We start from the raw sequence: 20813 nt of genomic DNA, 5'->3' as shown, positions 1-20813 counted from the left end.
TGAAGACACTTGAAGCGATACAACAAGGAATCCTAAGTGAAATACATTCAGAAATCTCTTTGCTTGTCATTTACAAAATATACAAATACAAGCCTTCCTGAATACTAAACACAGACAAGAGATATCCATTGATATCACTGAGAAAGCAGAAAACACTATAAAGTTCTAGAAGTTTCTTTCACTTAGAAGACATTAAAGATTAGTGCCTCCCATGTCATATAATCCATCAATCCTTGCCTACTTTGTAAATAATTACAGCCATCAAAGAAATAAGAAAAGTATGAACAACAACAAAAATAAAATATGGGCAAACAATAAAAACAAGTAATTCACAGAAAAAATTATCGTAGCCAATAAAGATTGGAAAAGATATTCAACCACGTTAAAACATAGTGAGAATCAGAAAAATTCAAATCATTTCATAATAAAATGCCATTTTAAGAAATACCATTTCAAGATATATATATCTTGTGTTAAAGAGGGTATCTGGATCCTGAATGTCATGTTCATTGTAAACTGTAAATGGGAGTTGATTTTGTAAACTCATCATGAAAAATAGTTTGGCATTATCTTGTCAACTCCCACTTACACTAAGATCCAGAAAATCCATTTCTTGATATATATGCAAAAGAAACTCTTGCACATTTACAGCAGGAAATTTGGGCCAGGATATTCACAGCACCACAGTCTTGGAAACAAGCAAAAAGCCTACTGCCAACAGAGCAGATGAATAAGCTGGTTTCTATGCAATGGGAATATCACACAGCAGTCAAAATGAATGATCTATTGCAATATGCAACAATAAGAATGATTTTTAGCAATATATAATTAAGTTAAAAGCATCAAAAGATTATATATAGCAAGTTCAAAACAATTAAATATTTAAAATAAGCTTTTAAAATAAAGATAGTCAACCTAAAATGACATTCAAAGGAAAACTAAGAAACAATTTTAAAAGGACTTAAAATCAGGGTTCTTTTGGATGGGGAAGACAGGAAGATAGGATGGAGGAGATCACATAGCAGAATAAGAGTTGTTCAAGTCCTCCACTTTGTGCTAGTTGGTGGTTTAACTGGTATGTTTATTATATTTTAATAAATGATTGAATAGATGAAAAGATGTATAAAAAGAAGGCTACATATGGGCCAATAATGAAAATGCGTCATATACCAGGAATTATTAATTCAGGTTTCAATTCTGTGTAACTGTGGCTTATAGAATAAATATATAAGAAAGGCTTAGAGTATAAGGCAGTGATGTTTAATGATACATACCAATGCAATCAGATGTATTTTCTCACCTAAAAGAAATCTAACAACTCAGTGAAGTATTACCCAAATATCCACCAATTTTCTAATATCCTATAATCTAGATTTTACAATGTCTATTTCAGGAAACACCAAATGCAATGGATACATCCTAACCCTAATGAAAATGTAAATATATTATAGCACCAGTATATTGTATATCTTTTTTTTAAAACCAAGAACATAAGATAGTAAAGTTGCGCTCTGAATTCAAACTTCTCTTGTTTTCTCAAAGACGTATTTCTTTCAGCTATGCCTTCCCTCCAATCTAATGTTAAATATCCTCTACTAGATTATTCCAGTACAAGAAAAAAAAAAAAAAGAAAAACATGTTATGTTCTAATCTTGAAAAAAGAAAGGCAAACTTTTCTCTTTCTCTTCTCTATTATATTTGAACTTCTGAAAAAAAAAAAACAACTATCAACAGTACCTCTGATTCTTCTTATTCACGCCATCATCTATCTCAATAATTTGTTTTTCATGCCTAGGGTCCACTTCCTTTTGTCAGTACCATGAGTTTTTCCTTATATACAGCATTGTTCTCACCAACTTTAAAAGTATTTTTTTCTCCCATTTTTCTACCTCCTTCCTTCCACCATCCCAATTTCTCTGCTTCCATGTACAAATGCCCAGAAAAAATCTTATTCCACTCTCTCTTGAATGCACTCAATCAGACTTTCACACCCATCATACCACCAAAACTCCTCCACCAAAACAGTCAAAACAGTGGTCAATTTTAAGTTCTTATCTTTCTTCATCTGTCAGGAGCATTTGACTAAATCAATCCCTCCTCCTTTCTTTATTTTTTCTTTCTTTATTTTTCCCCTTACATTTTACTTTAGTTTTATACACACTCCCCTGGTTTTCCTGCTACTTCACAAGCCACTCCTTTTAAGTCTTCTTGGGACAAAGATTCCTCCTCTCCTCTCTGGAGCCACCTCCTAACATTGGAGACATCAAAACTCAATATTTGTACCTCTTCCCTATCAAACTTAATCCCCTGTGATCTTTTTAGATTTCTAGCTTTAAATATCATGTATATTGACATACTCATGATCCCTGAATTTCAGGTTCATCTCTACCTGATATGTAATAGACATCTCAAAGGTACCATACCTGCATACAAATTGCTCATCTATGCCCCTGTTCTACTTCTGGCACAGTCCTGACAACTCCATTTTTCTAGGTGTTCAAATCAAAAACTTTGGAATCAGCTTTGACACCTCCCTTTCTCTCACATCCCACGTTCTAGCTGTCGTCAGTTGACTTTAATTTCAAAATATCCAGAAGCCAACCATTTCTTATAAATTTACAAACTTCTCTGCTACCAGCTTGGTCAAAGTATCCATGATTTCTTGCCTGGTTTATTATGGAAAACCTTGCTGCATCTGCCCTTGCCTCTGACTGCCTGTTCTGTACACAAAGAGAGCCTTTTAAAATTAGTTCAGGCCTTGTCCCTGCTGTTCCAGTCACTTTTGATCTGACTCAGAGTAAAAGCACAGTCCTAATCAGCCTGCAAAGCTGTACACAACCTTGTCCTCTTATCACACTGATCCCCTTTTATGCCTCAGCCCTGCTAAACTTCACTACAGGGACCCTGACTTTCCCGCTTAACATGTTTGCACTTAGAATTCCTTCTCATTCATTAGAAGACTCCATCCCAAACGTGGTTTATGCTTTTACTTAATTACGACCAGTATTCAAATCGCACCTTCTTAGTGAAGTCTCCACTAATTATTCTACTTAAAATTACAACCCTCTTCCCTGCTTTACATTACTCTATAGCTGTTAACCAACATCTGGCACACACACTATATTTTACTTATTTCTGTTACTTATTTTCTATCTCTTCCACAGTGTGAACTTATGAGGGCAGGAAATCGTGCAGTCCTCCCCAACTTTAAATAACACCAACCTTGCCCAATTTCTCAAAATAGAAATTGAAAAGTCATTTTTTACTTCTCTCTCTTTTTTTAACATCCATATCAAGTCAATCGCCAGTTCTGTGTTGAATTAAACCTCCAAAAAACTCACTTTAATCAACTTACGTATATCCATCTTTACTACATCTGCCACCTTATTCCAAGCAACCATCAACTTAAGAGAACTCAAGCCAAAGTAACAAAAGCTTCATTGGTCTCCCGGCTTCCAAGTTGCCCTACTTCCTTTTCTAAGTCTTCCTTTATGCAGACAAGATGGAGCATTTTTCACTCTAAGTCAAACCATGTCATTCCCTCCATTTAGAAAACTCCAATTGCTTCCAGGTTCACTAAGAGAATAATTTACGCTCTTTTACAGGGTCCCCAGAGACCCTATGAAACCTCGCCTCTATTTACTATCCTAACCAAATCCCATGAGATTCTTCTTCTTGTATTCTGGCTACAGGCACACTGGACTCCTCTCACGGTCTACATCACACTAACCTATTATCTACCTTCAGACCTTTGCACTTAATTGCTTTGTTCCCTCCGAGAATTACTTTTCTCTTACTGTTTTCATGCCTGACACCTTTAGGTCTTAGCTTAAAAGACTTCCAGGAACACCAAATCTGAAATAGATCCCTCACCCATTTTTTTCCCTTTTAGCATGATATTAGATGATCCCATAGCATATTCATTTAATTATTTTATTATTTCTTTATTATATTCATCTCTCTATAATGCTTAGCTGTAAAGTCTGTGAGGGCTCATATCAGATCAGAATGATATCTTCACAACCTTACATTGTTCCTGACATATAGTGGTCTCTCAATACAGATTGGTTTCACAAATGAATGAATGAAAGAATGGGATAAATTGGAAGAGAATGAAGCTTTATGTTGCCGAGAAGTGCTCTTTTTGTCTACGTATTTTTAAAAGTATTTCTCTATTGACATTTAATTAATAAGGCTAGCACATGACACATTAACTTTTAAATGGAGATACACATATCACTTGAAAACATTGCAAACACAATTTGATTTTTGTGGGGAAAATATTCCAACTTAACCCAAATGCATACAATTTTCTGTTTTCTTCACTATTTGAAAAGTTGTTAAAGCTTTAGAATAAAAGTCCTTTTCTCACTTCTTTAGAGGAAATGTAGTTTTGCTTATTTTAAGGTCCTACTTAACTTAGTAGCAAGAAGGTATGTTGAGGAAATTTGACTCTTGATAAACAGGGCAATGCAAGAACGCCTCGGAAGTGGATATAGCAATAGACCAGCTGCCTGACTAAGGTTTTAAAGATGAGAGTGTGTGTTGTTACTTTACCAGGGAGTAGCTATAGAATTGATGGGCAATTCATTGGAAATTTTCTCAGCCTCTTTTCTAACAGAGGGATGATGTCTGCCTTATCTCTTTGTGTTGTCGTAATAATCTTAGTAAATAATGTGAAGTCCACTAATGTGAAGTCCTACTATGTTAGTGAATAACCTTACAAAATCGACTCAGATGCTTCATTCCCATTTCAGAGAGGTTGTGGAAGATGATTCAAAGGCAATGATCTGTATTTGGAACATTTATTATTCTAGATCATGTGCCTCAAAAGATTGAGATGCGTGAAAGGCTGTGCAACCCTTCAATAAATGGAAAATGAGTGACGGCAGATTTCCTAAACCATTTCCTGGTAGGTAGTAAATACCTTAGCTATGCATTTTTGAGAAAGCAAATAACAGTGTTGAAAGTGAAGGAGAGTTAGGGGATTATTTTCTGGCTCCTTTGTGGAAGGTTTCACTTGTGTGCTATGTCTAGACAGGTGCAAGCTACTTCAGTATGATAGCAACTGATTTATTAGAGGTGGAAAGGACTACACCCTCTCAGAAGTCCGAAACCAGCTTCTGTCACCATGACTCCTTCCCTCTCTTCTCGCCTTTTCCCCTTTTCTTCTCCAACGAGAGAATGTAGGAGACAAGGGAGAGGAGATCCTGGAGGGATGTAAAAAAAGGAAACCATTTCAGTTCCTTTTATTTCCCTATCGCAAGCTGTGCTGCTGAGTTAAAAATATGTAATTTAGTTTCCAAATCTATTTCAACCCCTGCCTGGCCTACTAAGCAATCACAAACCATCCAATTTCAATTCAAATCTTTGCTTTTAGCTTTGTTTGAAATGGAACACAGCAAAGTTGTATAAACAGATATAAAGTAAATGTCCCACAAAGAGCAGAAGCAGGATTATAGGAACCAGGAAGTAAATCCATATTTATAGCCTACTAGTCAACATCTGGATTGTTTTCATTTTATTTTTAAAATACCAAACTTTCCACAGAGTATCCAATGTTATCGAAGGGATCTGACTTGTGGTATCCAAGAGTCTGTGCTAATGATGAAGTTTCTCATTGTTTTCAGTGGTACACATTTACAACTTCGTATAAACAGAAAACACATTTTCTGCAGGTGAGAATCACTATTTCTCTGTCACATATGGAATACTACACATTTACAGAGAATGACCCACTTCTAAAAAGTGAATCACATTTACCACAAACATTTATCAGCAAAGCCAAGAAACAAACAAACAAACAAACAAAACCCACGTTATGCTATTTAGTAAATATTTAAATGGTTAATCAATTGGTAATGCTGGAAGTAATGTGAATTCGACCCCTTCCCATAAAACTATAAAAATGTTTTCAGATGGGTAATGCAGATCATTTGGCAGTGACAAATTAGATGACTAATAATGTCCTTGAGACGTTTAGTAGAATTACGATTAACCAAAACCCAGTAATGGCTCACATATATTGTTTTCACTTATGTTATTGTCAATATAATGCAATGGGAGAGAGTAGATGGTAAAAAGGATCCATCTACAATGGATCCCTTCTTCCTTTGAATTACAGCTTGCATTATAATCAGCTGGGCAGGTATTATTTTAACTTTCAACATTTACAATCAAACAATATAGTTTCAATTCTAACTTTTCACTTTGATGTATGTTCTGGTATATCAATTTTCTGATGAATATTTAAACTACATAGGACTGGATACTTTTCTTGTTTTTTTTCTTCACTCGAAATGTCAAGTTTAAAACATTTATGGGCAGATAAACCCTCTTTTATTGATATAATACTGCCTTAAATGGTATCACATCATCTGAACGATTCTCCACAACACTATTTTTGATTTAAAATGGTAATTTCCCAGTCACTTATGGAAGATCATGCATTGACAAATCATTCACCCCTCTTCAGATTTGCGTGAAGGCAAATGCAGTGCAGGCAACCTATCCCTGGAGAGGCAACATGAAAAGAAGCAGGAGAAACTTTCATCCTTCTCATCTATCCTTATCAGTCAATATACAAATGCTGGCCCGGCGCGGCTCACACCTATAATCCCAGCACTTTGGGAGGCCAAGGAAGGTGGATCACTTGAGGTCAGGAGTTCGAGAGCAGCCTGGCCAACATGGTAAAACCCCATCTCTACCAAAAAATATATTTTAAAAAAATTAGCCAGGTGTGGTGGCTTGCACCTGTAATCCCAGCTACTCGGGGGGCTGAGGCAGGAGAATCACTTGAACCCAGGAGCCAGAGGTTGCAGTGAGCCAAAATCACGCCATTGCACTCCAGCCTGAGTGACAGAGCGAGACTCCATCTCAAAGCAAAAAAAGAAATATACAAATGCTGAATCAATACCCTCAGTGGCTTCCCATAACCTTCTCATAAAATCCAAGAAAATAATGGTTTGGAATTCAGAAGACCTGATCTCATCCTATCATTGATGTACTATGTGCCGTTATATACATCACTTTCCCTTTCTAAACCTCAGTGTCCCCATCTGTTAAATGAGACCAGATGCCAAAGAAACACCCAACTCTACTTTATCTGCCCATAAAGGTTTAAAACTTGACATTTCAAGTGAAGGCTAGAAAGAGTTTCTAGCCCCAGGCCATACTCCTACTTCCCATCACAGGCAGTCCTGCTCCCCATTCTTACTTTCTCCATTCTCCCAACATCTCATCTCCTACACACCCTCAATAGGAGGTATAAAGTTGCTCCATGCTTCTAATATTAGATGATACTCATTACACAGCATCTGATACCATCCCCATCTGCATGGCTTTGTCTTTTAAATACACAGCCTGCTCTGGGTTTACATCGTTCCCCTCCTACTCACTAACTTGGAACTTGGACTAGTTACTTAACTTTCTAAGCCTCAATTTCCTTATCTGTAAAGTGGGGATGGTAATGGTTTTCAAAGCGTTGTTGTGAGGGTTAAACAGAATGGTGATGCCTACAAAATGCCTGGTATGTGTGAACATTTAATTAAATAAATACAATATTACTGGCTGTTATTATTGTTACCACTTGAATGTAAGCTCCTTTAAGACAGAATCTCTGTCTTGTTCAACTCAGTTGCTGAAGGGTAATTAGTGCAGTGTACTGTAAAGAACAGGGACTTTGAGATCAAAGGACCTGGGCCAAACCTATGAATGGGGCCCTAGCAAGTCATTTGTCCTCATTGAACTGGACTGAGAAGCTGTTTGAGGTTAAGAATTGTATCTTGATATTTCTGTGGACCTAGTACCTAGCGCAAAGCTTACCACATAGATTTCCTTTATATATGCCAAGGAAATATGAATATGAAAAAGAGCAACAGTGCTGTTAATGGATGTACCTCTATTAAGTCCTTTATACCTATTTTGTTGAAGAAATCCAGCTGAAACATCTCTAACTTTAAAGTCTTAGGAGGAAAGCAAATGACACATCACCAAAAAAGAAAGGGAAAAACAAAAGCATCCTGCGGTAGAAGAGAAAAGGAAAGGACTGGGTTCCCTAGCAAGGCAGGCAGCTTCATGCCCCAGATTTGTGTCCTAGGTAGAACATTGGCCAAGGTTTTGGCATAGGCATGGACACGTGGGAGGACGAGGGACTTCGGTTCAGCTGCCTCCAGTGCAACCTGCTCTGAGCGAAGTGGCCAGGTTCAGGGAAACTATTCTCAGCGAAGAGCGGCCAGGCAGCTGAGCCCAGAGTTCCCATTTTTGACTCTTCCTCTCCAACCTCCCCCACCCAGCAGTCAGGTCCCGGGAGGTAATTAGTGTGGGGGAGAGGCAAAGCTTCTGAGGGGGCAGGGAAATGGGAAAGTACGGGTGGAGGCGGTCTTCTTGTCATAGGTCTCACCAAGAGAGGAGAAATAGAAAGAGAGAGAGATTTATTTTTGCACGTGAGGCATACCTAATGATATTCCCACAGACAGACAGACAGGAAGACCAAGAGAGGGACAGACAGGACACACTTGCGCGTTTGAAATCGTTCATACCCCCAAATCCAGGACGCAGCCTGTTGTCATAACCATCGAGCAAACTGTCCAGGATGCGGGTGAAATTTTCTGTGCACAATTTCTCCTCCTTTTGGTTCTGTCCTGGGGATTCGTTTAAACTGCAAGCGAAAAAAAAAAAAAAAAAGGAAACGGGGGCGGAGGAGATTATTTTAAGAATCCATCAGAGAACAGGTGCAAACAGGTTTGTTTTCTAGGGAAAGAGTCCCTTGCCCCAAGCTAAAGGAGAGGAGGTTGGGGGTTGGGATGCAGAAGACAGAAATGGTCAGGAAAAGCGCGCCCCGCCACAAGACCCCGGTGCCCACACGCCTCTTGCATCCTGCGCCCTTCTTGCTCTCCGCATCTATGCGGTCACAGAAAAGCCTGGCTTCGGCCCCTGCTTTTACAGCTGAGATGAGAAGATCTAGTCCACCCAGGGAGGAACGAGTGGCCAGAGGGGTCCGGGAGCTAGCCATTTCTCCACTTTCCCTTGCCCACCTCCTCGCACCCCAGAGAACTCACCAAACCGCCAGGCACAGGAAGCGCAGGAGGGCGAAACTGACCCCGGCGGACAGAGCGATCGCGGGTACCTTCTTGGCAGAAACCATCTTTGCAACATGCCATACTTCAAGCCTGTTCACGTTTCCAGGCTCTTCAGATGCCCTGAGCAGGGTGCGAGGAGAGGGCAGAGAGGCTCCCGCGGCGTGCGCACACTCGCGCTCACACTCGCCCGCGCTCAGCCAGCCCGAGCCGCGGTGGGCGTGTGTGTGCACGGGGCCAGGGGAGGCGGAACCTGCCTTCCTCGCCCCCTCCTTTCTCGCTCAGCGCTCAATGTGTATGTAGAGCTATGTATACCGCTCCACACCCTTTCGTGCCCGCGCGCTGAAGGTTCTGGGGTTCGCATCCGCGCGCTTGCGCTGCAAGACTCGGCAAGTTTGTTCCGACTGTAACTCCGGGGATGAGGACCGGGGTCTCTCGCCCCTCCTCCGGCTACGCAGCCCCCGACCCCAAGTGGGCTCCCCGCCCACAGCAGTGTTCGTCCTCCTCCCTCCTGGCCCCCTCCCTTCCGCTGGGATTTGGATCTAACCACTGAAGCTCCTCTGTCATCAGGTTGTGCGAGGACCTGTTTGTACCCAGAGTCAAGGTTGGAGGTGGAGAAAGGGCGGGTGACGGGGACTGCTGGGCTGGGGGTGGTAGCGGTGGTGAGGAGAGGGGATCAAGTCTGGGCTCAAACGACCTTTGAGACCCTCCCCTTCAGGTGTTATGGGGGACGGTAGGGAGAGCAATGAAAGCAGAAAGATTCTTCCTGGTAACAGGGGTTACACCTCAACCGGCGGACTCTCGCCAAACTATTGGGAAGTGGACTCGAGCCGCACTCTAGTCCCAGTATTTGCTAAGCTATTGCTTTAAAGACACCCCATTTCTTTACCCGCCTCCACCAGACACGCGCACACCCTCCGCTTTGCTGCTCCATCCTTTTCTGGAGAGGAAGGGAGAGGTGGAGACAAGCGACCTCTGGTCAAAATCACTTTCACTTCTTGCGACACTCTTCTTTTTCAGAATGGAGTTGACTTACTTCCAGAGGTTGACCGCTTTAGGTAGGGGGAAAGGATGGCTGGAGAGAGAGGAGGGGGAAAGAGAAAATGTGTGTGTGTGTGTGTGTGAGAGAGAGAGAGAGAGAGAAGGTGGGGTATGGAGTGAAAGGATACATAAATTAAAATGGAGGGGGACAAATCTCAGTTCCCTTGTGACATGAAAGGGAACATTATGCTCTATATCTTTAGTGTTTTACTGAGCAAAGATAAGCATTTCCAGTAGATCTTTGGAAACATTAATTATTGGCTTCAAGGGGGAAAAGCGTCTTTCAAATTAGTAATAATGCATGTGGAAATTTTCATATGATGGATCAAGGAGCTAAGTAATTCCCATACTCTGGAACCAAACACCACTTAGGTTCTAGTCGGAACTCTGATGATTTGCTCAAATTGAGATGACTAGTGGACGGGTATGAAGAGGGAACACCTTATATTAGAGGTTTTTTTGTGTGTGTGTTTTGAACGTCTGGATTCAAGTTTTCTTTCTAAGGGAAAGCCCAAAGTGCCCATCGTGCGCAGTAGCTGGAGCTCCGTGCTCTGTATTCTGTACTGCTTTCTTCATGGAATTTGTTAACTTCATCCTAATCCCAGCTCTATCATTCTTTTCTCATAGACTGTGGTCTCTCTGAGGGCCTGGGCTAGGTAATTTTTGCTCATCTGTGTTTATTTTATCTGTTGTTACAGCGCATGGCACATAGAATGTCAATAAATATTTGTTGAATGAACAATTAAACAAAGCAATGAATTGCTTGTTCCCAGATCCATCTTATAAATTTGGATGACTTTCAAGTTCTCTCTTTTGGGAAAAATAATGGAAGTACTAGTGTATCCTCCAAATATGCTGTGAAAGCATTAGTCACCACAGATTCTCCACATATTATAGTATTTCTCTAATCTTAATACTTTCGTACCTTTTTAAAAAGAAAATTTAGCTCTGTTGCCCAGGCTGGAGAGCAGTGGTACCATCATAGCTGACTGCAGCCTCTACCTTTTGGGCTGAAGCAATCCTTCTACCTCAGCCTTCCAAGTAGTTGGAACTACAGGTATGTGTCACCATGCTCCATTAATATATTTTTATATTTTTTCTAGAGATGTGGGGGCTCTGAGATGTCACCAGGCTACCCTCAAACTCCTGGCCTCAAGTGATCCTCCTGCCTCTGTCTCCCAAAGTGCTGGTATGACAGATGTAAGCCACTGCCTTACGTTTGTGAGCCTTTTCCTATACTTTCTAAAACCTAAATTGATATTTTCGAAACCACTTTCCCTTGCAATTTTCATTTTAAAAATACACATATCAAAAAATTAACAACCCAAAATAATGGCTTTGGGGAAAAAGTTACTTATCGTATCTTTAAAATTCAAACTTAAAATCTGTGAAACTATTATATTCAAATTAAAAGAACATTCTTTCAGAGTAGCTACTTCCAGTTATATTTTTGTTAATTGGGTTATAGCACTTAAGTTCAGCTGAAGATAATACTAAAGACATACCTCTTTTCATTTTATTTCACAGTCTTTTATTTATGCCACTTTTGTATTACTTCAAGAAGGTATATGTTGAATTTCACTGTCTGAAATCTTTAAAAAAAATTGCCTGTTAACATGAGGGTTTTTTTTTTTAGAAATCTAACATTCTGAAAAGTTATAATTTACTTTAGCTTATGAATATAAATATGCTATTGTTTCCCATGTAAACTCCTATTTGTGATAGCCCAGGTTTGTCAGTGAATTATTATTATTGTGTGTAGCTGTGCAGAAATAGGAAGGTGTTAAAATCATACCTATACCTTCTTTTTTCTTTAAGTTGATATAAGCCTATTATTACTAGGTTTAGTAGAATTTGAATTGGGCCCAAGTACACTACCCCCAAATATCATTATATTAAGCCAGTCACATTTTATAAATTTAACAAATGAGTTTACTTTGGATATAATAAGATGCAAATAATACAGACAGCCCAACTGCTAAAGTCTTAGGTTGGACACTTTAAAGCCCACAGTGCCTATGAAATGCCCTGAAAATGAACACAAAATCTTGTGTTTATGTAAGTATGTGCATTTTCCTGTGAGACTGTTTATCTCTCATCAAGTTCTTATATGCCATGGACAACTGTAGTATGGACCAACATTTTAATATAAATGATAACTCAAATATTAGAACATTCAACCAAACAAGTGAATGAATATTTGTAGTTAATGTGTGATAAAAATCTCTATCCCACTTTATAAGCTTCCCCACTGCCAATTTCTATAGACTGTCACGTAGATTGTAAGTCTCTTGTGGGTACTCGGTCCCATTTATTGTCAATTTATCATATGTCCAAAGAGCTTGGTATGCAAAATATTTGAGTGGTAATAAAGTAAATAATCCGAAAGGGTCCAACCTGTTCCTCTTTTTTTTTCATTAATTCTTTCTGGTAAATATTGAACCAATTGTAACCATTTGAGGAGGGTACTGATGTGAATTCCTGCTTTAAATTCTGAAGGCTTGTAGATATAGGCCCAGTTTGAAATGTTCCTCTTCCAAGAATTTAGAAGCTATTGACAATTTTATGTTAATGTATTTCTCTGTCCGTTGTATTTTGCATAGGTGAGAAGAATTGATTTAATACTCTCTTAGTTAATGCCTTTTCTCATTTGTATTAAAACAGTGTTTCCACTAAAATATTACCTGTATACTAGCCTATTATCATTGTCTAGTTATAGATTTTTTATCTTCATTCATTTCTTATTGTATGTATTTGAGGTATACAAGATGTTTTGATATAAATGTATAGCAAAATGACTTTTACAGTCAAATTAACATATTCACCACCTTACATAGTTACCTTTTTGTGTGTGAGGATCGAGTACCTAAAATCTACTCTCTTAGCAAATTACTGTTCAATGTACAATGAAATATTATTAACTATTGCCTCATGTTGTACATTAGATCTTATTATACATATTATTATATATTACATAATATATAATAATGATAACTTTCTTATACATAACTATAACTTCGTACACTTCAAGCTGTATCTCCTAAATTCCCCTGCCACCATCCCTCCTTTGGTAACTACCATTCTACTCTCAGTTTCTATGCATTTGACTATTTATACATTCCACAAATAAGTGAGATCATTTCATATTTATTTTTCTGTGCTATCTATGTCTGGTCTATTTCACTTACTATATGTCCTCCACGTTCATCCATGTTGTTGCAAATGGCAGTATCCCTTCTTTTATAAAGCTGTATATATAGATGTGTGTGTATATATATGTACGCACACACATATATATGCACACATACACATATACACATATACATATAACAGTTTCTTTATTCATTCATCCACTGATGGACACACATAGGTTGTATCCATATCTTGCCTATTATGAATGATGCTGCAATAAACATTAGAGCTCAGATATCTCTAAAAGATGCTGATTTTATTTCCTTAGGGTGTATGTTCAGAAGAGGGATTGCTAGGTCATATGATAGTGCTATGTTTAGTTTTTTGAGGAACCTCTATATCGTTTCCACAATAGCTGTACCAGTTTACATTCCCACCAACAGTGTACAAGGGTTTCCTAATCTGGGGGAATTTAACATATTGTATTTGAGTAAACATTTCATAATACCAGTTAATACTGCTGTCAAAATAAGAGTTTTTTGCCATATAGTTAATGCAGATTTAGTTATTTCAGTGCAATTATTTGAAAAAAAAAACAAAATTGTGACAATACTATTATCTGAATAAACTTTACACATGAAATTTGGAAAGTCACCTATTATACTATGTATTTTAGATTATTAATTATTTTTTATAATTTTCTGAGATCAAGTTGGACATTAAGACAATATATCAATATTTAATAGTCTCCAAGATCTCACGTTAATTTGAATTACATTCAGAAATATTAGTTATTCAATATTAGCTTTTGTTTTATTTGAAAGTCTGAAGTTTTAAAATAAGTGGTGGCCAGCCAGGCACGGTAGCTCATGCCTGTAATCCCAGCACTTTGGGAGGCCGAGGTGGGTGGATCACGAAGGTCAGGAGATCGAGACCATCCTGGCTAACATGGCAAAACCCCGTCTCTACTAAAAATACAAAAAAATTAGCCAGGCTTGGTGGCAGGCGCCTGTAGTCCCAACTACTCGGGAGGCTGAGGCAGGAGGATGGCGTGAACTGGGGAGGCAGAACTTGCAGTGAGCTGAGATTGTGCCACTGCACTGCAGCCTGGGCCACTGGGCAAGACTCTGTCATAAAAAAAAAAAAAAAAAAAAAAAAAGTGGAAAGAATACAATTTAAGAGGATACAATCCAAGTAATACATTTAATAACTACTTTTAGGCTCAATTGAAAATGCCTAATAATGTGTGAAGCATTATTTTATTCATCAGACCTTGAATTCTGAAATAAGCTCTCAGAATAAGTTTAGAAGTGCTACTCCAAAGAGCCGTGATTGTGTGTGTGAGATGGCGTGTGTGATTGTGTGTAATTAGTACAGAGTACTAATTATTACAAGAAACCTTCCTTTAATTATGTCTGTGTATATGTATGGTATGTGCTAATTTTTAGTTTCTGAAAAAGATGATACTATTGTTAAGAAATAGATTTATTTTCAGCACCTAATAGTAATAGTTTGCAAGGATAATTTATGCATTACCAATAGTGCCCCAAATTAACTCATATAGTTTATTTAGAGGGGATACACAAAAATGTAAATACTGGAGGTATGATTCATTAGATGGCCATTTAAACATTGTTAAATTTGTTGCCAAGTGCCTATTTTATGATGAATACAATGTCATGTCTTGTTTCAAGACTGATAAGGGGCTAATAGAACCACTTTGGAAAGCAGTTTGCCAATATATTTAAGTTTAACATATTCATACCATATGACCAAACCATCCAATTTAAATTTTATAGCTCCAAGAAACTCTCAAACATGTTCATGAGGAGACATCTAAAATATGTTATGTTGTTTGTAATAGCGGAAACTTAGAAACAAATTAGATGTCATTTAACAGGAAAGTGGATACATTATATAGTGGTGTAAAGAGAGAACTATACAACAATTAAAATAAGGAAATAAGATATATGTTTCAAGATAAATATATCAGGAGTAAATGTATACAAAATAAGCAAGAAGCAAAATAAAGAAATCATTCTCCAAAGAGCTGAAGAGACCAATGACTGACAGTAATTGTTTAGTTTGTAAGATAACGAATAAAAAAAGAAACAGTGCTAAACTCCCTCTGCTTATAAGATAACGAAACTAGCTAAAATGGGTTAATGCCAATATGGCTGTTAAAATAGATTTTGCAGAGAACAGACATGCTGACATCACAGCATGAATTTTCACTGCATGTTTCATACTAACTCCTCCCACATTTGCACATGGGACCCATGAGGAGGCATGAAGAGATAACTGCACATGCCCAAGGACTTTCCATGCCTCCTCTTTCCTTCCACCAATCTCCTGCTAACTCCAGAATCCACCCCCTAAACTTTTTCTAATAAAATTACTACCTTAAAGCCAGTACAGGGAGACAGATTTGAGCTGGACTCATGTCACCTTGTTAGTCAAATTGCAATAAAAAGCTTTTCTTTTCTCAAAAACTCAGTGACATAGTATTGGCTTCTAGTGCATCAGGGAGCAAACCTCTTTCTCTCAATAACGATAATACCTTCAGCCAAATACTCATATAAAATTTAAAACATAAAAAATTATGCATGTTGTAGGTATTACAATACCATATTAATATTACCAATATTAATATGGTATGTAGCCATATGAACAAATTTGCATGAAAAACTAAATAACAAATTCAAGATAATGGGTATCTGTGGCAGAAAGAAGAATGAAATAAGGGAGAGAAACATTGACTATTTCAACTGTTTATGTACAGCTTTATCTCATTAAAAATATCTCAAGCAAATATGGCAAAATGTTAAGATTTGCTAAATCTGGTGGTCAGGACTTAGGTGTTCACTATGTTACTTTTTTTATATTCATCTTCTCTTGTGGAGCAAAGCACTATAAAACTTTCTAGCTTAAAACAATTTATGGTACTCTCTCACAGTGCACATAGTTTGACTATGCTCATGTGGTGGTTTTCCCCGGAAGTCCTTCATCCCACTGCAGTTAGATAGTGCCTGGGGCTGGCATAATTTGAAGGTTTGACTGAGCTAGGCATTGAAGATAGCTTATTGCTTCACATGACTGGTGCTTCAGATAGAGAGGGGGAATTTGCTGGAGATCTCTCTCCTCCCATCTCCCCCGTCTTACTTACTTAGCCAGCTTGAATTTCCATATAACATGATGATCTTGGGGTAATAAGACTTTTTATATGCCGGCTGGTTTTCCCAAAGTAAACATTTCAAGTTAGGCTGAAGCTGAAGGCTTCTTATGACCAAACCTTGAAAGTCACAGGGCATTATTCTATAGGTCAGAGTGGATAACAGGGTCAAACCAGATTCATGCAGAGGGGATAACAAAGATGTAAATACTGAGAGATATGATTCATTTGATGGCCATCTTTGAAGACTAGCTATTACATATATTTTTCATATGCCTGAAATATTTCATAGAACAAATTGAATAGCATTTTATAAGAATGGTGTGATGGTTAACTTTGTGTTAATTTGCCCGGATCACAGTACCCAGATGTTTGGTAAGATATTATTTTAATTTAATTTAATTTTTTGATTTTTATTTTTTGAGATGGAGTCTTGCTCTGTCGCCCAGGCTGGAGTACAGTGGTACTATCTTGGCTCACTGCAAGCTCCACCTCCCAGGTTTGCACCATTTTCCTGCCTCAGCCTCCTGAGTAGCTGGGACTACAGGCGCCCGCCACCATGCCCAGCTAATTTTTTGTATTTTTAGTAGAGATGTGGTTTCACTGTGTTAGCCAGGATGGTCTCAATCTCCTGACTTGTGATTCTCCCCCCTTGGCTTCCCAAAGTGCTGAGATTACAGCATGAGCCACCATGCCCAGCCAGATATTATTTTCAATATTTCTGTGAATGTATTTCTTAGATGAAATAAAGATTTTAATCAGTAGACTTTGAGTAAAACAGATTACCCTCCATAATTTGGGTGAGCCTCATCCAATCTGTTGAAGGCCTTAATAGACAGACTGACCTCCCAGAAAAGGGAATTCTGCCAGCAGGTGGACTTCAGACTTGATCTGCAATATTAGGTATTCCCTGGGTCTCCAGTCTGCCAGACTTCCCTGCAGATTTTGGGTTTACCAACTCCTGTAATTTTGTGAGTCAATTCCTTAAAATTTCTACAGATAGAATAATCTATACTCTATTGGTTCAATTTCTCTAGAAAATCCTAACTAATACAGTTGTATGGGGATATAAGATGAAATGTTTTGGGTTCTAGTAAAATTTTGTGTGTCAATTCAATGTTAAAATTTTTCTCACCTTTCAAATGCCATTAAATTGTTCCAAAAAGTGATATGAAATTGTTACAGAACTCTGAAGCTTATCTTACAACAACTTACTGTTTTTATTACTCTTAGGATGGGCAGTTTTTTACGACAGTTAGTAACTCATGATATGTGAACCATTATAAATGTTAAACCTTCATGAACTATTACTTAGATTCTAAATTAATCATTATATTTGAATTTTGTTCTTTTGATTTTTCGGTCAAACAATGCATTCTCACTATAGAGATTTTGGAGACAACAAAATACTATAAAGAAAACATTATATACCATACAATCATTGAAGTAAAACATATTTTAAAACTCATTTTAAAAAATTAGGCCTAAGCCTTTGCAAAAATATCAACATTTACTTTACAAGCTTTGGGAAAAAAAGTAGTGAGTGAGCATATTTGGCAAGTTGATAAGCCCAAGAAACAAAGATGCAGAATGTGCTGTGTATTTTATGCAATTTTATTATATATATTTGCATTGGATATTTTTATCATTTTTTTTTACTGGTGATATGAAGCAATTCCTCTTTTAAATATATTTATAACCAGAAGAAAACGTAAATTAAACCTAAAGAATGCATGTATTTCACTAATCATTCTAGACACAAATATTTTAGTCTTTCAAATGTTTAAATAAGAACCACATTTAAAGTAAAGCACAATGGCAGAAATGTATGTGTTTTTTTTTTTTTTTTCTGTATCTTTAAGTCGCCAGTAGAGAACCTATAACACAAATCAGACATGAGCAAACTAAATGATTAAAGTATCATAGATATATACCAGCCTGTCATCAAACCAACACAGTGTTTGGAATTAAACTTTCACTTTCCAAACAAATCTGTGAATCCTGAACATGATACAGTGGTGAAATATTTGGTCCTCAAAAGACTACGAAGCCAGACTGCTCTTCATTACCATCTGGTGGCTACTGCATGGAGTGGCATTAAACATAATTTTAAGAGAGAGTTAAAGGAAGTGAATGTCATAAGAATAGAAGGAGGACCTCAATAGTATTGATTAATATTGAAAATGCATGAGGATAAATATCAGAGAAGGATTTGGGACTTTACCATAGAAAAGTATACCACAAAAAGTTATTTATTGGAAACAGTTTACAGTGAGCGAAAGTTGAATGTTTGATTTATGGATAGCATAAAACTTCCAAATCACTCCTATTTGCTTTATAATAAAAAAAAACTTTGTTCTTTTAGTGATAAATTCTATGTAGCAAATTGTCTGAATCTACTAAAGCTTTCAGTCCTCCATGTATCTTCACGTGTCACTTGCCTCAGAAGTACTCTTTTCTATTTTATCTACCTGGAAAACACTTACATATCTTTAAAATTTAGATTAAGTGCACCTCACTTGTGAAATCTACTTCCTCCCAGGTAAGGGTTTTATTATCTGTCTCTACAGACTGTTGTACTTCTGTGGACCATTTGCCCAATGGCTTCTTTTCATGACTGACTTTCTCAAGGACGGGGATGACGTTTTATTTATTCTTGTAAGACCCAAGTTCTAAGCATTTAATATGCTTATGTAAGGAATGAATCCAGGAGGAAGTTCATTGTTATTTAGGAAATAAATAACAATATTTTAAGCCAAAAGAAACCTCTCACATTTCAGACTTGACAGACACTGAGACAAGGGACAAATTTAGGTTTTGGAGAAAGTAAATGTCCATATTGACATTCAAGTTTCCCACTTCCATCACAGAATTACAAAGCCAAAACAGAACCAGAGAAATCATCTAGTTCTGCTACATTCTTTTAAGTATGGGAATGAGGCTCAGAGAAACGACATGATTTTCCTAAGTTTCTATAATTGCTAACTACCAGAATCAGGACTGGAATCCCAGTCTTCTGACTCTTCCTCCAGTGAGGCATGTATTCTGCTGATTTAATCTCTGACTTCCCTTAAGAGGAACCTTAGGTCTAGGAAATTGGGCTTTGAACCTAAAATGCAATGCCCTTTCAGTAATTCAATCCTATTCTTGATCCATGTCAGCTCACACATATTTACAGGCAAGTTAGGAAATCATTAATTATGTTTTGCGGGATTACAATAATATATTTAAAACGTTCTTTTGTTGTTTTGTTTGTTTTTTGTTTTTGTTTTAGATGGAGTATTGCTCTGTCACCAGGCTGGAGTGCAGTGGTGCGATCTCAGCTCATGCAACCTCCACCTCTTGGGTTCAAGCGATTCCCCCTGCCTCAGCCTCCCGAGTAGATGGGACTACAGGCGCGTGCCACTAAGCCTGTCTAATTTTTTAGATTTTAGTAGAGACGGGGTTTCACCATGTTGGCCAGGTTGGTCTCGATCTCCTGACCTTGTGATCTGCCTGCCTCGGCCTCTCAAAGTGCTGGGATTACACGTGTGAGCCACCGTGCCTGACCTACAATAATATATTTAAAACTTTCTTAAAGTTCTTTAATTTTTCCCAGTGGTTACAATTCTAGACACTGATTCTAAGAAAATGACAAGACACTTATGTCAAGATTATAAGCATGATGAGCAATAGAGCATCATTATTAATACCTTTTATTTTTAGTTTTTATGGGTACATGGTAGGTGTATTTGTTTATGGGGTACATGAGATATTTTAATACAGGCATGCAATGCATAATATTAATACTTTAGAAAAAAAAAAGAATAGATTCCCTGGTATAATTTCCGATGTCTTTGGCTATTAAGGGATATACTTTGGGGCTGAATGGGAAGAGTTTGAGATGCTCAAAACACACCTTGCTTTTTGACTGCATATTCCACCTACGGGTGAGGCCAAACACTTGATTTAAAACACAAACAAACAGACAAACAAACAAACAAAAAACAGATGATACAGTCTCTTCGAGTCTGTTAAGATAGGTAGTTTATAATCCAGAATCGGTTTTATTCTGTCAATGTGTATTTGATGCCATATCATCTAGTTTTTCCACATTTAAAAATTATACTTCTAGGAAAAACAATATGTTTGCTATTTGAAGTTTAATACTTATAGTTTCAATAGTTTTGTGTTTCCTCGAAGGTCAATGGCATGCAGTGATTTGTGATTGTTGCTAAGGCATATATAGAAACAGTGAATTCTGAGAGGCTAAGGAGCAGGCAGATGCAATCACCTAGATGGAGAGAGAGCCAAAGCCAAGAGTGGGCCTAGGGGGAGGCCAGACACACCTGGCTTTATGACTCCTAGGGTTAATGTCCCAGATGCAGAAACTTTCCTGAAGTGATTTTTAA

At 37.7% G+C, this 20813-nt stretch overlaps 2 protein-coding genes across 3 annotated transcripts in view; one reads left to right on the top strand and one right to left on the bottom strand.

Annotated features, from left to right (window-relative positions):
* GABRA4 (gamma-aminobutyric acid type A receptor subunit alpha4) overlaps positions 1 to 9329 on the bottom strand; it is a 77204-nt gene extending 67875 nt beyond the window's left edge. The window contains exons 1-2 of the mRNA XM_032135436.2: positions 9060 to 9329; positions 8541 to 8659 (exon numbers count right to left, since the gene is read on the bottom strand). Coding sequence (XP_031991327.1) covers positions 8541 to 8659; positions 9060 to 9145 — 205 coding nt within the window. The 5' untranslated portion in view covers positions 9146 to 9329. The remainder of the gene's footprint in view (positions 1 to 8540; positions 8660 to 9059) is intronic.
* Positions 9330 to 10042: 713 nt separating this feature from the next.
* GABRB1 (gamma-aminobutyric acid type A receptor subunit beta1) overlaps positions 10043 to 20813 on the top strand; it is a 439350-nt gene continuing 428579 nt past the window's right edge. The window contains exons 1-2 of one of the 2 annotated variants that reach the window (XM_058430096.1): positions 10043 to 10135; positions 11222 to 11318. The gene's annotated coding sequence lies outside the window, so the exon portion shown is untranslated. Of the gene's footprint in view, positions 10136 to 11108; positions 11176 to 11221; positions 11319 to 20813 lie in introns of those variants that run through there. The other variant, XM_058430097.1, reaches the window with a different exon arrangement.

Source organism: Hylobates moloch, unplaced genomic scaffold (assembly GCF_009828535.3).
Source record: "Hylobates moloch isolate HMO894 unplaced genomic scaffold, HMol_V3 SCAFFOLD_17, whole genome shotgun sequence".
Taxonomy (NCBI): domain Eukaryota; kingdom Metazoa; phylum Chordata; class Mammalia; order Primates; family Hylobatidae; genus Hylobates; species Hylobates moloch.
The sequence above is the reverse complement of the archived record's forward strand: the minus strand, read 5'-3'. Positions and strand labels throughout refer to the sequence as shown.